Source organism: Maniola hyperantus, chromosome 4 (assembly GCF_902806685.2).
Source record: "Maniola hyperantus chromosome 4, iAphHyp1.2, whole genome shotgun sequence".
Taxonomy (NCBI): Eukaryota; Metazoa; Arthropoda; class Insecta; order Lepidoptera; family Nymphalidae; genus Maniola; species Maniola hyperantus.
In genome coordinates this window covers 13,566,165-13,581,316 of record NC_048539.1, presented here as the reverse complement: position 1 = coordinate 13,581,316, position 15,152 = coordinate 13,566,165, and the positions used below count along the sequence as shown (strand labels likewise).

Genomic DNA, 15,152 nt, shown 5'->3' with positions numbered 1-15,152 from the left:
CAGACGCACATATTTAAGTTTTATTTACATGTATAGATCTATAGATTTATTTCATGGGTAGGTATATAAGCAGACGTAACTATAGGTATTGGGAAACGCTAAAATGTTGCGGACAGGCGTGTTGCTCTGCCTTATTGGCTGCGCTGTTAGCAGCCCTCCAGTGTCGAAGACCAGGGATCAGATCCAAGCATTCAAGGAGGCTTTGGAGAAGAGCAGGACTGGTAGGCACAATGTTTTTACTTAAGTACCTTCCTAGTGTAAGTCCGAGCCAAAGGCGCCAGGAAACATCGCCCCAATAGGTGCATTCGCTAAGTGCTGGTCAATGTTTGAATTGTGCAAGATGCTTATTTAAAAACCCACAAAAGTTGGCAAGCGGGGTCGCTGATTGTGCGTGGAAATGTAATTACACCAAGCACACACAAAGTGATAGGTACCTAAGCTAATGCCTTGTGTACCCTATTGCTATAATATTATGCCAACTACTAGACATGTGTCCGCTATAGCTTAACTTAACTGAAAACCGCTGCCGTGCCTATAGCGTACCATAGCGTTATTGTCGTAGCTAGCAACGGTTTTCAGTTATCATCTATGACGAACCACCTGACAACGCAACACTGCCAACTGGCAACCGACAATGCATTGTTTGGTTTTTGGGTAACTAGAAACGCAATAATTATGCCTTCTCTTTCTTTCTTTCACTGAAAGCTGAGAAGGAGCGGTTATTGGCTACCGGCTTAGTAACTAAGAACTTGGTAAACCAAAGCCGACCTTATCTCTATTACGCTAAGGCTTAACTGTACAAGTAATTGTCCATTACACTTTGATCTATCATTCTAAATACAGTTAGCCTTAGAGTAATAGAGATAAGGTCCTCTTTGGTTTATCAATCTTTATGAAATGTTTTTGGTTAACTGGACTGTGGCAAACTATTCGTGCAGGCGTCCACTATAGTTTGACCTATGTCAATGATCAAATTAAACTTTACTGCTATGAACTTAAGGTTGTGATTACTTCACGATATTCATGAAAGTAAAATTGGTTTTATTTTAGTGAATATGCGCGCGCTAGCTATACAGACGGTATTGATACGGCAGCTAGCTTAGTTACTACTACGGAAACCGCTGCGCGTTGCGCATATTAAATTAGTTGAAACATAACTCTGATACCGATATTCGGCAACGGTTAACAATATCGGTATTGAAACTAAGTAACTGTTGATTAACCGTTGCCGTAAATAGCCAATAACGCCCATCTTTACCAACTAGATAATATTAAGCTCTTTACATATTTTGCAATTTCGTAATGTTTTGTTACACTTACAACGCATATCAAGTTGACCCAAGTCGGTGACTGGATGGCTGACCGACTTGGAGGTCCAAATTTGGCTTCGGTTCCTCTATGCCTCGGAGAGCACGTTAAGCCGTCGATCCCGGTTATTGTCAAGTAACATCTGAGAATAACTGTAGGTAAAACCTAAGAAACGAAATTTCGTTCTCTTAGTGGGTTGCATGCGGAAGGGTCTGGGAAGTGGGAAACCACCGCATTTATCCATATATAAGAGAACTCCTGAATACGACTCTGAAGACGAAGAATATTCTGGTACCATGTGAAAGTTTGGCAATGGGCAGGGCACATAGTTCGTACAACCGATAGACGTTGGGGTCCCAAGGTGCTGGAATGGCGATCTTGCACCGCAAGACGCAGCGTTGGAAGATCCCCCACTAGGTGGACGGTCGACATTAGACGAGTCGCAGGGAGCCGCTGGATCCAGGCGGCGCAAGACCGTGACGTGTGGAAGTCCCTACAAGAGCCCTATGTCCAGCTGTGGACGTCTATTGGTTGATGATGAGGATGATGTGAAAGTTTTATTTTCGCAGACGATGGAGTTCGGCTAGATTCCCGCATATTGGCCAACCCAGAAGCCAATATCTGGGAGAACAGCGGCAAGTTCCAGGGTGACATCGTCCTGGATGACGAGCAGATCGAGGCTCTGGTGGCGAGCTACGCTGGTGTCAGCGGCAGAGCGGCCTACGTTGTGCCCGGAAGGAGGTGGCCTGGAAACGTTATGGTTTACCAATTCGGGCATAATGAATTCAGTAAGTTATTATTACTCAAACTCAACAAAATATAAGTTTACTAGCTGATGCCCGCGAGTTCGTCCGCGTGGAATTAGGTTTATAAAATTCCCGTGGGAAATCTTTGATTTTCCGGGATAAAAAGTAGCCTATGTCACTCTGCAGGTCGTGATGGAGCAAAGGCTAAAGTGAAACGAAACGTGGCCACGAAATGGACCTCATTGGGTCAGCACTCAGTGCGTATTTTGCCCATATGAATAAACGAGGCTCCTCACCTGTAGGCTTTTTGAGTAAAAGTATATAAAAACTTTGATTCGATCATTTTTCGGTTCGTTTTACGTTTTTTTCGAGCCGTTCCACCCGATTTTACACTCCAAAAATTGATTTTTTTTTCTTAGTAGATGTACCTATACGTCATAATAATTATCTGCATGCCAAATTTCAGCCTGACCTGTCCAGTAGTTTAAGCTGTGCGTTGATGGTTCAGTCAGTCAGTTAATTACCTTTTTTATATATATTTAGAAGACTAAGCTGATAAGTCTTCATCTGCGTGGATTTAGGTTTTCAAAACTCCAGTAGGAACTCTTTGATATTCCGGGGTGTTAAGTATCATAATATGTTGTCACTCTCTAGGTCTTTAACTATAACCCATGCAAAAATCACATCGATCCGTTGCTCCGCTGCGACGTGATTGAAGGACAAACCAACAAACTTACACACTAGCATTTATAATATGAGTATTGAGCAGTGATTTATTTAATCGTATAACCCTTGTGCTTTTTAAAAGGTTCGTTCAACTCTTTACTGATTTCTTCCGCAACCTGTCTGAAAAGAGGTGACCATTTCAGATGCTGCCCAACAACAAGCTATCTTGAGAGCCATGGGATGGGTCGAGCACTTCTCCTGCGTCAGGTTCCGTCTGCGACAACCAAATGAACAGAACTACGTTTTGATTACTGTAAGTATTCTACATAATATATTTATGCCTCGTTGTTCTAATGGCTAATTTATTCAGATCATGTACCTAGTCCCGAGTTCGAATCTCGAGTCGGTCGGCCTCCAAACGGAAACGTTGCGAAAATCAGTGGTATTGAAAATTTGACTTTTAATCAAGGACATTTAAGTCTATTTTACTTTGAATTGTGTTTCGACTCTCGCATCCTAAAATTGCATGTAATGCATGTAAAATTTAACTCCACCGTACATATTTTAACTACACCGCCATCTATGTGTGATTTGATAAATTAATTTTAATTTATCAAATCACATATAGATGGCGCTGTTGTCATTATCTTGCAGTGTTTCACATAAAAATCCTAAAATATCTTGTACGAATTACGATAGATAGTACGTAACCCTTCGTGTGCGAGTCCAACTCGCACTTGGCCGTTTCTATAATAAACACACTGATCTTGATAATGTGTAAAAAGTTTGCGATGCGGGCCCGGGATCGAACCCCCGACTTCCGATTAGAAGGCGGACGTCCTAACCACTAGGCTGTCACAACTTTTTTAGTTTTTAGATCTTCAAATCGATGAGGTTTTAGATTTAATTTAATTTATTTTAGTTTTAATTTAATGTTTTTTTTTTATAGATTTAAGTTTATTTAATAGAATAATTGTAATTATATGTATTGTTCACTGATCTTATGTCTGTATTGTGTTTCATTAGGGAAAGCCCGATGGCTGCTACGCGCGCGTCGGCTATCACGCGACCGGTCACATTCACGTCCTCAACCTGGCCCGTGCGACCCCGGGCCACGGCTGTCTGAACAACATCGTAATCATCCACGAGCTGCTGCACAATCTCGGCTTCTTCCACATGCAATCCGCCTACGAGAGGTACAACTACGTACGCATCAACTGGAACAACATTCATCAAGGTGAGGAGTCACATGGTATATTTTAATCTTCGTCGTATCACAGGAGAAGTCACCGTTAACGACAGGAGAACTTGTAACAAAACGTCGAGGCTTCGACATCACTGCCAAGGGTCAAATGTTACCTACATATTATGACGCTAGGTGGCCTATGAAACGCCTATTTTTCCTTAATTTCATATCACCCACAGCCTAATATTTGACATATCAGACATATCTACACTAATATTATAAAGAGGAAAACTTTGTTTGTTTGTTTGTTTGTTTGTTTGTTTGTTTGTTTGTTTGTTTGTTTGTTTGTTTGTTTGTACTGAATAGGCTCAAAAACTACTGGACCGATTTTAAAAATTCTTTCACCATTCGAAAGCTACATTATCCACGAGTAACATAGGCTATATTTTATTTTGGAAAAAAATAGGGTTCCGTAAGATATTTGGGTTTTTCGGACACAAGGTGTAAAAAATCAACCAGAAAAGTTACTTATTTTGCGTACGCTGCCTAAACTATAAAAGATAGAACCATAAAATGTTCTAATTAATTGTAGATCTTATAAATATCTACAAAAAAGTCCGCGACACACTATACCCATCTATGTCGAGTGAGGCACAGCAACCATTTTTTTATTTAAAAATCTTGAATTTTTTTTGGACTACATTTAAACGCGTTTATTTTACTCATGCTATTAATCCTTATCAAAATAAATGATTTCATCACTAAGAAAAGTTTATGGAGATAATATTTGGTCTTTGAATGATTAAAATTGGACGTTTGGTTTTGAAGTTATGGCGAAATTAAAATATTACGATTTCTGCTGCACGGCCCGTTGTATTATCTACACTAATATTATAAAGAGGAAAACTTTGTTTGTTTGTTTGTTTGTTTGTTTGTTTGTTTGTTTGTTTGTACTGAATAGGCTCAAAAACTACTGAACCGATTTTAAAAATTCTTTCACCAGTAGAAAGCTACATTATTCCTGAGTGACATAGGCTATACGGGATCTTTAAAAACCTAAATCTACGCGGGCGAAGCCGCGGGGATCAGCTAGTTTGATATAAACCGAGAGTATTCTCACACGACAGTAATTATAAAACTTGTAATAAAACGTTGAGACTTGGATGAATTGAGACGTCTTCACTTAGTTCCGCGCTTCACCTACACTGACAAACAAACAAACACTTGGCAGGCTTCAAATGTAACTAAAATTTGAAGCTAGCTAAGTAGGCCTAAAGGGCTTATTCCACCTTCCTAAATCCTATGTCCTAAATGGTATAGTTACTGTCAAACTAGCCAACTTTGCCATTCAATGATACTTTACCCAAAAAGTAATTTACAAGCAAATTCTCTATGTAACTATTAAAATAATTTTGATAATTTAACATTTAAACCAAAATTTGTTCGATTTTGATGGTGGCTATCTCCGTTTTTCCACTTATCACCCCCTACTTCTAAAGCCTTACATTTTGATAACATTTACAGGCATGGCCCATAACTTCCATCGTCTCCAGCGCAATGAAGTCAACCTTTTGGGTCTTCCTTACGAGTACCACAGCTGCATGCACTACAGTACTCACGCGTTCAGCAATAACGGACAACCTACCATCGTCGCTACAAGGGTAAGACTATAATAGAACCATCAGCATTAGTTGATGGCAAGAGACCAGCGCGGCGGCTCGATTGCGGTAGAAGCGGAGAAAGCTTAAAGTACGCGACAGGTTGAAATGGTAATTTGGGAGTGAATAACCCCGCACACCAGCACAGCCCCCGTGCCAACTCAGTGCGGGCGAGCGCGGTTGGTGTGCGCCCCCCCCCCTCCCCCCCCCCCTCATTCCCCGATTGCCATCTCAACCCATCGTGGACTATACAATGTCACGAGCGCAATCGCCTTTGATTAGTTCACGCTAGCTCACTATTGCAATGAACTGGTTTTGATTAATTTTTTTTTGTTGTTGCAGAGTTTTCCGGGAGTCATGGGCCATATGCAGTACGTCACCCACTGGGACTGGGTGAGGCTCCGCAGACACTACAACTGCCCTGGGGCATGGAATGAGAGGCAGCTCCAGGAGGTGAAGGAAGAAGTGGACCGCACCCTGCCTCTGATGATGGCTGCGCCACAAACAGAAGACGTCGACCATGATATTGAGATAAATGATAGCGAAATAAATGTTGTTAGCCAAGATGAAATAGTCAAGCAACAAAAAATTTAGATATTTATGTACATTTTTGATAAAGAGTTAATACATTTTCGACTTCAGCACTTTGAACACCCTTTTTTGAAGAATCTATGTACTTACCAATAAGCAATTCAAACACATTACCACTTTTTTGATAATGACATTACAAAATAAGACAGTTAAAATTAAATGTTGTTTGATATAAATGATTTTGATTTTTTTAAATACTTAAATGATTTTTTAGGGTTCCGTACCCAAAGGCAGAGGCGGATTATCCCTAAGGCAAACTAGGCCCGTGCCTAGGGCCGCGAGGTTACGAAAGGGCCCGCGCGATCATGTAGAGTTCCATTACCAGCCTACCTAACCTACCTAATCCCCACTAAGTAATATTATCTTGGAGTGACCGAAACTGCCTCTTCTCTACATAGTCTAAATATATAAAAGGAAAAGGTGACTGACTGACTGACTGACTGACTGACTGACTGACTGATCTATCAACGCACAGCTCAAACTACTGGACGGATCGGGCTGAAATTTGGCATGCAGATAGCTATTATGACGTAGGCGTCCGCTAAGAAAGGATTTTTGAAAATTCAACTCCTAAGGGGGTGAAATAGGGGTTTGAAATTTGTGTAGTCCACGCGGACGAAGTCGCGAGCATACGCTAGTATAAAATAAAGTCGCTTCCCGCTGTCTGTATGTATGAACGCGTAGATCTTTTAAACCACGCAACGGATTTTAATGCGGTTTTCACCAATAGATAGAGTGATTTAAGAGGAAAGTTTATAGTTATAGTTTAATATTGGTTTGTGTTAATTTGATGAAATATGACGATATTTAAACAAAATGTCGGAGTATCTAAATTGCACCCATGCGAAGCCGGGGCGGGTCGCTAGTCTTTAATATAGCAAAGTTTCATGACATGATGTTCTTCACTCGTTCACATAAATAGTATAATCACCAATAATGTCCCTTACAAAATCACCACTACCAGCTATGCAGTGAGACGAGACTGGAGGCTGTATACAATATACATAGATGTATTGAACAGCGTTGTAAGGTACATTATTTTATGCGTATTAAAAATTAAACTTTCTGTGTGTGCAATTTGAAATCCTTGTCTGCGGCTTGGGTATTCAAATTTGTGTCTCAGACATCAGATAATAACACATTAAGTAGGTATTTATACTTTGTGACTTATAAGCTTCTACCTTGTGCACTTGCAAAAGTATTGTGACATTTGATGTTTTCATATGGATGGAACAAAGGGAAGGCTTAGAAGGGGAAGACTGATTGATTACTTAAATATCAAAAATTATACGAAATAACTTAAAAAAAACTTTTATTTAAGTTTGCTAAAAAAACTTTTCCTTTAAAACTTTTACTATCAACTTATAACGTCACTAGATGATGCCCGCGAGTTCGTCCGCGTGGATTCAGGTTTTTAAAATCCTGTGGGAACTCTTCAATTTTCCGGGATAAAAAGTAGCCTAGATGTCCTTTCCCGGGATGCAAGCTACCTCTGTACCAAATTTCGTCAAAATCGGGAGAACAGTTGAGCCGTGAAAATCTAGCAGACAGACAGACAGACAGTTTCGCACACACACTTTCGCATTTATAATATTAGTAAGTATGGATAGTATGGTTTACACAATAATTTATATGATAATATAAAAAGTTGAAAAAACTACAAACCGACTACAGAAAAAAAAATTATACAACTAACCCGACTAGGTATAGTCGTCGGGTATATATAAGTACAAGTTATGTACTTAGTGCTGTCATCGTCTTGAGCAAGATAAGTCTTATGATGTCTAGATTGTGTAGATCATAGATTAATTAATTATTGGTCTCGCTCCGCTCTACGTGTAGATTTTATGCCTGTTTATTTTGGGTTTATTAAAGTCTTCTGGCAGTTTCAAATTAGCAACGTTATAGAATTCAAGTCAAATGCCGTATATCATGCGTATTTTTATCTTAGATTGACGGCATTCCCATTGGTTTTATTTGTCTATCAAATTAGAATGTTTTAAGTTTGTAGTCAACAACGCACGACCACGGCAAAAAAAAAATTATCGTGCAAAATGTCGAAAATATACGAGTTACGACTGTAGTACGGAACCCTCGTTGCGCGAGCCTGACTCGCACTTGACTTATTTCTTTTATTTGGAACTTTTCCGTTTTGCTTTCGATGCGACAACATAGATTAAGGAAATAAAATTACAATAAGTACCTAATTTAGTGAGAAATTAATGTTTCGTACTCGAAACAAGACATGATGTGATGGCCCAACTAGAAAGAACACCGTGAATAAGAAAACACTTAAATCAAACAAAATACCTAGAGGGGCAGTTAAAGATAACTACATATAAACTACTAGATGATGCCCGCGACTTCGTCCACGTGGGTTTAGGTTTTTACAAATCCCGTGAGAACTCTTTAACTTTCCGGGATAATAAGTAGCCGATGTCCTTCCCCGGGATGCAAGCTACATCTGTACCAAATTTCGTCAAATCGGTTGAACGGATGGGTCGTGAAAGGCTGTAGAGAGACAGACAGACACACTTTCGCATTTATAATATTAATATGTAGGTGCCTACGTAGGTGCCTATTAACATTGTACAAATGAGACCCAAACTACGTTTGTGTGGAGAGCGCTGGGGATCGCGCTAGGGAAACTTCTCGACATTAGCGTTATCTTCATTACCTATTTACTAACAATAGCAAAATCGTTGTGCACCTTAGTACTTTCGCAATGATAACCACAAATTCATAATATCCATATTAATTAAGTAGGTACCTAAATTAATCTCATTTGCCTATTTTTTTATCTAAAATATTATATTTTCCTATCTAACATTCATTATTATTAAACTTTTCACCAACATCAATTACGATTTCCTTAATTATCCTTATAATCCAAATATTAACCCTTAACTGCGCACACTTTAAAATATGAACACAATATTTTGCACGGTTACCAAAAACACGCGTTATCTACTGAAAGAGTTTCTAGACTTCAGATGATTGTCTTAGCGAGGATATTTTTTTGGGTTTCGTACCTTAAAAGGAAAAAATGAACCCTTATAGGATCACTTTGTTCTCTGTCTGTCTGTATGTCTGTCCGTCTGTCCGTTGTGTCTGTCAAGAAACCTATAGGGTACTTCCCGTTGACCTAAATTCATGGAATTTGGTAGGTAGGTAGGTCTTATAGCACAAGTAAAGGAATAAATCCGAAAAACGTGAATTTGATGGGATAAGGTATTGATTAGGATAAGGTAATATAATTATCACCACTATATCTTACAAATCCAACAACCGACAATCAAAAAGAGTAATTTATTACCTATTTTGCATAAATTATTTGAATTTTGAATTATTTGATCACTTCATTGTCTGTCTGTCGTGTCTGTCAAGAAGCCTATAGGGTACTTCCCATTGACCTAGAATCATGAAATTTGACAGGTAGGTAGGTTAATTATCATATGTATGGGGAAAAATCCGAAAACCGTGAATTTGTGGTCACATCACAAAAAAATGTTAAAATTTGTTCATGGACAAATAATTGGTATTTTCAACTTTCAAAGTAAGATTAATATACCAAATGGGGTATCATATGAATGGGGTTTCATCATCATCATCATCATCATCAGCCTGTGGACGTCCACTGTTGGACATAGGCCTTCCCTAGAGAGCGCCACCACACCCGGTCCTCAGCCTTCCTCATCCAGCCACTTCCCGCCAGCCTCTTTATATCGTCGGTCCATCGTGTTGGAGGGCGTCCCACACTACGCTTGCTTAAACGCGGTCTCCACTCAAGGACTTTCCGGCTCCAACGGCCATCGCCTCTACGACAGGCATGACCTGCCCACTGCCACTTCAGCTTGCTAATAGTTTGGGCTATGTCATTGAATGGGGTTTACCTTTTCGCTTTTATGCCCTGTGCGGGCTGAAAAAGGTGCAGTGCAAACCGCAGTCGGGCTTTTTTGAAAACTTTTTAAATTACTTGTTTAACCCATTGATGTTTCTCAATGGAGGGTTAATCCGATTATTTTGGATACGTGCATTCTATTGTATATAAAAGCAAACGTGAAAAACTTATCCAAAAGTCGGAAATGAAGGGTGTGGGAGTGCTGTTCTTCTTCATTGGACTTGCCGCTTGCGGTCCGCCCGTCACCAGGACCAGGGAAGAGATCTTCAAACTTAAGGAGGCTCTGGAACGTAGCAGAATAGGTACCTAATAATACTTTTTAGGGTTCTGTACCTCAAAAGGAAAAAAGGAACCCTTATAGGATCACTTTGTTATCTGTCTGTCCGTAACCTCTGAGAGGAGACCCGTGCTCTGTAGTAAGCCGGCGATGGGTTGATCATGATGATGATGATAAATCGCAGAACCAATATTTGACCGTTTAAACTATCGTGCGTGATTTCCTATATCTATATCTATACTATTATAATATAAAGAGGTAATGTCGTTAAGTTTGTTTGTAGGGGGTAATCTTTGGAACTACTGAACCGATTTTAAAAATTCTGTCACCAGTAGAAAGCTAAATTATTCCTGAGTGCCATAGGCTATACGGGATCTTTAAAAACCTAAATCTACGCGGGCGAAGCCGCGGGGATCAGCTATATTATATCAAATTAATAACCAATATAAAATTATTTTTTACAGATGATGGCGTTTTGTTTAATGCCCGTATGCTATCCAACCCTGACGCAAGTATTTGGGAAAACAGTGGAAAGTACCAAGGCGACATACTCCTAGACGACTCGCAGTTAGAAGACCTGGTGGCGGACTATGCCGGCGCTGGTAGTAACCCTGGCAACAGAAACGCTTTCGTCGTGGCTAACACAAAATGGCCGGGAAACGTTATGATCTGGCAATTTGGGGTTAATGAATTTAGTAAGTTGTTAAAGGCAATACATACAATGCGTGCTAACTAAGAATAGGAATTTTCCGCTTCATATTATACTCACCTATATTTTGACTCAGTATCATCCTCATCGCCAATCGATAGACGTCATTGCTGTAGGTTTCTTCTAGGGGCTTCCACACGCCACGGTCTTGCGCCTGTCCAGCTAGTTTTGGGGATTTCTTCCAACCCTGCGCTTTCTGATGCGAGAACTCAACGTTTATCAGTTTTTCAGACTATGCGCTCTGCCCAGCGCAGTAGGCAGTTGTGATGCAAACTGCAATCAAACTATACATCCCAATACGGTATTTGACAACTAGTCAAATCAGTAACTTTTTATCAAACGTCAAAACGCGCGCTTAGTATGCGAGATTCCATGAAATACTGGAATGTGACGTCACATCATAGTGACGTACTTTGTAAGTTTAATCGATAATTTAAAATAGTTATCACACTTAAAAGTTAAAACTAACAAATGACGTTGTTTTTACGTATTTTGGAAGACTAATAACCACATGAGATATAATTTATTTTTGATATAGTCAACGTCTACCAATCCACACATGGCCAGCGTGGTAGACTATGGCCAAAACCCTTCTCACTCTGAGAGGAGACCCGTGCTCTGTAGTGAGCCGGCGAAGGGTTGATCATGATGAAAGTCAAATAACCAATTATTTTGCCGTCTAAACCAAATCCACACTAATATTATAAATGCGAAAGTGTGTCTGTCTGTCTGTCTGCTAGCCTTTCACGGCCCAACCGTTCAACCGATTTTGACGAAATTTAGTACAGAGATAGCTTGCATCCCGGGGAAGGACATATAGGTTTCTTATCCCGGAAAATCAAAGAGTTCCCACGGGATTTTTAAAAACTGAAATCCACGCGGATGAAGTCGCGAGCATCATCTAGTCTGACATATATTATCTGGACAATGAATAATGGACATTATCTAACATCTTTTGTTTCTCCTTTAATCAGATTCTGCACAACAGCAAGCTATCTTAACAGCTATGAGTTGGATCGAGCACTTCTCCTGTGTCAGGTTCCGCAGACGAACCAATGAACGGGTCGTCGTTACGATAAGGGTAAGAAATGTTATACATAGGTGCTATTTTTAGGGTTCAGTACCTCAAAAGCAAAACGGAACCTTTATAGGATCACTTTGTTGTCTGTCTGACTGTCTGTCTGTCCGTCTGTCTGACAAGAAACCTACAGGGTACTTCCCGTTGACCTAGAATCATGAAATTTGGCAGGTAGGTAGATCTTATAGCTGACATTTGGGGAAAAATCTGAAAACCGGGAATTTAGGGTTTGATTAAACAAAAAAAATTAAATTGTGGTCATGAACTAATAATTAGTATTTTCAATTTTCTAAGTAAGATAACTATTCAAGTGGGATATCATATGAAAGGTCTTCACCTGTGCATTCTAAAACAGATTTTTGTTTATTTTTATGTATCATAGTTTTTGAATTATTCAGCAAAATGTCGAAAAAATACGACTGTAGTACGGAACCCTCATTGCGTGAGCCTGACTCGCACTTGGCCGGTTTTTTTCTCTGGAGCTAGCTCCAGTGGTGGAAGTTTTATTATCACTCAGATACAAGTTAGCCCCTGACTGCGATCATACCTAGTGGTAAGTGATGATGCAGTCTAAGATAGAAGCGGGGTAACCTGGAAGGGTATGGCAGTTTTTACTAAACACAAATATCCCATTGGTTTGGTCCTCGTGGATTACATAAATTTCAAACACCCCTTGGGGGTTGAATTTTCAAAAATCCTTTCTTAGCGGATGCCTACGTCATAATAGCTATCTGCATGCCAAACAGCCCGATCCGTGCAGTAGTTTGAGCTGTGCGTTGATAGATTAGTCAGTCAGTCAGTGCACCTTTCCCTTTTATATACTTAGATAAAAATATTTGTGCATTCAGGGCCAAGGCACTGGATGCTACGCACACGTGGGCTTCTCCACACAATGGCCTGACCGCGTCAATAACCTGGCTCGCAACACCCCCGGCCGGGGGTGTTTCAACCACGTCGTCATCATCCACGAGCTGCTCCACAACCTGGGATTCCAGCACATGCACCAAACCTTTGAACGGAATGACTTCGTGCGCATCAATTGGAATAACATTGATCGGTGTAAGTTGTTTTTTAAGCGAAACGAACCTTGCCATATCGAGTTTAAATAAAAAATTATAGCCAGAGTTACTCGGGATGGTGTAAGGATTCTAACGATACCCCATACATCCAAAATGTGTCAGGCATTTAGAAGTTATGGTGGAATTAAGTAACTTACGTTATGATGATACGTATGATGATATATTTTAATGACGTATTTAAAACGTATGAAAACATTACACTCCTTTTTTAACCAGTCGTGTATAAACTGTTTGTAGTGATCGCACATGTTAAGCACAGCACACTCAAGAGAATGATGCGTTAGCAATACACCACCTGCACCAGTATGCAACAGCACACAAATCCTCCAGGATTAGTGTGGTGTTTTTTTAGCAGATTAATGGAAAAGTGCGCGAATACCAATTCTAGTAAAACTTACGTTTATTTTTACAGCATACTGGTTCGCCTTTGACCAATTCCCTCGCAACCAAGTCAACCTCCTGGGCCTGCCCTACGAGTACACGAGCAGTATGCACTACGGCGCCTTTGCTTTCAGCATTAACAGACAGCCTACCATTACTGCCACAAGGGTAAAACACACTGTCCATTTGTTCGTTTGCCATTTAGCGATAAGACCCTTTGTAACCTGTTATTTGTGTTTTGTGGTGCAATAAAGTATATGCACACATATATACTATAATACACGACGTGCGACGGCAGAGGGGCGTGACGGCAACGTGACGTACTTAGAACTGCACTCTAAGGGTCTTTTCACATGCATATGGTTGCCCTCTAAGGGGGCGTTGAAGTATGACGTAGCACAATTTTTGACCCTCTCTCGAACCGCCCTCCGGCCCCTGTAACGCATCGTAATGTTTTAAAAGACCCCTTCTCCCCAAATTGCGTTACGTCGTACTTGTCCGCAATGGCTTAGCACTGTGCCGTCTTTCACATAATACTGTTTACAACATAACACTATTTCCAATTTTCAAAGTAAGATAACTATACCAAGTGGGGTATCATATGAAAGGGCTTTATCTAAAACAGATTTTTATTTATTTTTATGCATAATATTTTTTGATTTATCGTGCAAAATGTCGAAAAAATATTCGAGTACGGAACCCTCGGTCTGACTCGCAATTTACCGCTTTTTTGTGTTTGTCATCAAGTTGTAGAAAGTACTTACTTTGCTACATATTTCCTCGCAGAGTCACAGCGGCGCCATGGGTCAGAGAGAGCACGCAACCCACTGGGACTGGTTGAGGCTCCGCAGACACTACAACTGCCCCGGAGCTTGGAATGAAAGAAACATACAGCGAATGAAGGAGGAAGTAGATCGCACCTTACCTCTGATAAAGATGAATTTACCGGCGCCTAAAAAGGGACTTTTTACTGATGAGGATAATGCCTACGTTCAAGCTCTGGCTTCTAAAGTTAATGAAGATTCAGCTAGCGAAGACATGGTCAACGAAGATTTTACTAACCAAGAAAATGAAAATGTTGAAGAAGTTATTGCTGAAGATTAGTGTCAATTCATTGACAAATGATAATCATTAACGAATAACGAGAGATAAATTAAAGTTTTGCGTATTAAAACTGTTTCAATGATTAGTAGAAAACTCTGAAATCTAATTTCTGTACTCTAGGAAAGAGTAATACAATCGAAAATATAAATAAGTAGGTGATGCCCGCGACTTCGTCCGCGTGGATTTAGGTTTTTAAAAATCCGTGAAATCTCTTTTCGTTTCCGGGATAAAAAGTAGCCTATGTCCGGGATGTAAGCTAACTCTATACCAAATTTTATCAAAAGCGGTTAAACTGTTGGACCGTGAAAGCTAGCAGACAGACAGACATACAGACACACTTTCGCATTTATAATATTAGTATGGTGTATTATAAACAATTGGAAAAGATTTTGAATTTATAAGAAAATAATGTTTTGTACTAAACTAGCTGATACCCGCGACTTCGTAGGCATTGAGATTTAAAAAATC

The 15,152-nt window shown here is 39.9% G+C and overlaps 2 protein-coding genes across 2 annotated transcripts; both read left to right on the top strand.

The window, feature by feature from the left end:
• Window positions 1-6,315, top strand: LOC117996824 (seminal metalloprotease 1-like). The gene is made up of 6 exons (XM_034984961.2): window positions 1-221; window positions 1,878-2,096; window positions 2,924-3,033; window positions 3,747-3,957; window positions 5,431-5,567; window positions 5,907-6,315. Exons 1-6 carry the CDS (start codon window positions 104-106, stop codon window positions 6,156-6,158), a joined length of 1,047 nt encoding a protein of 348 aa, XP_034840852.1. The 5' UTR covers window positions 1-103; the 3' UTR covers window positions 6,159-6,315.
• Window positions 6,316-10,240: 3,925 nt separating this feature from the next.
• LOC117996823 (low choriolytic enzyme-like) lies at window positions 10,241-14,684 on the top strand. The gene is made up of 6 exons (XM_034984960.1): window positions 10,241-10,358; window positions 10,798-11,028; window positions 12,017-12,123; window positions 12,969-13,179; window positions 13,612-13,748; window positions 14,367-14,684. Exons 1-6 carry the CDS (start codon window positions 10,241-10,243, stop codon window positions 14,682-14,684), a joined length of 1,122 nt encoding a protein of 373 aa, XP_034840851.1.
• The last annotated feature ends 468 nt before the right edge of the window (window positions 14,685-15,152 follow it).

What these genes read in the sequence shown, in the direction of transcription:
- LOC117996823 (XM_034984960.1), top strand. Translation starts at nt 10,241, where the DNA reads ATGAAGGGTGTGGGAGTGCTGTTCTTCTTCATTGGACTTGCCGCTTGC. An exon ending in TCTGGAACGTAGCAGAATAG is followed by an intron (nt 10,359 to 10,797) that starts GTACCTAATAAT and finishes TATTTTTTACAG; the next exon opens with ATGATGGCGTTTTGTTTAAT. An exon ending in GGGTCGTCGTTACGATAAGG is followed by an intron (nt 12,124 to 12,968) that starts GTAAGAAATGTT and finishes TTGTGCATTCAG; the next exon opens with GGCCAAGGCACTGGATGCTA.
- LOC117996824 (XM_034984961.2), top strand. Translation starts at nt 104, where the DNA reads ATGTTGCGGACAGGCGTGTTGCTCTGCCTTATTGGCTGCGCTGTTAGC. An exon ending in TTTGGAGAAGAGCAGGACTG is followed by an intron (nt 222 to 1,877) that starts GTAGGCACAATG and finishes TTATTTTCGCAG; the next exon opens with ACGATGGAGTTCGGCTAGAT. An exon ending in CTACCATCGTCGCTACAAGG is followed by an intron (nt 5,568 to 5,906) that starts GTAAGACTATAA and finishes TTGTTGTTGCAG; the next exon opens with AGTTTTCCGGGAGTCATGGG.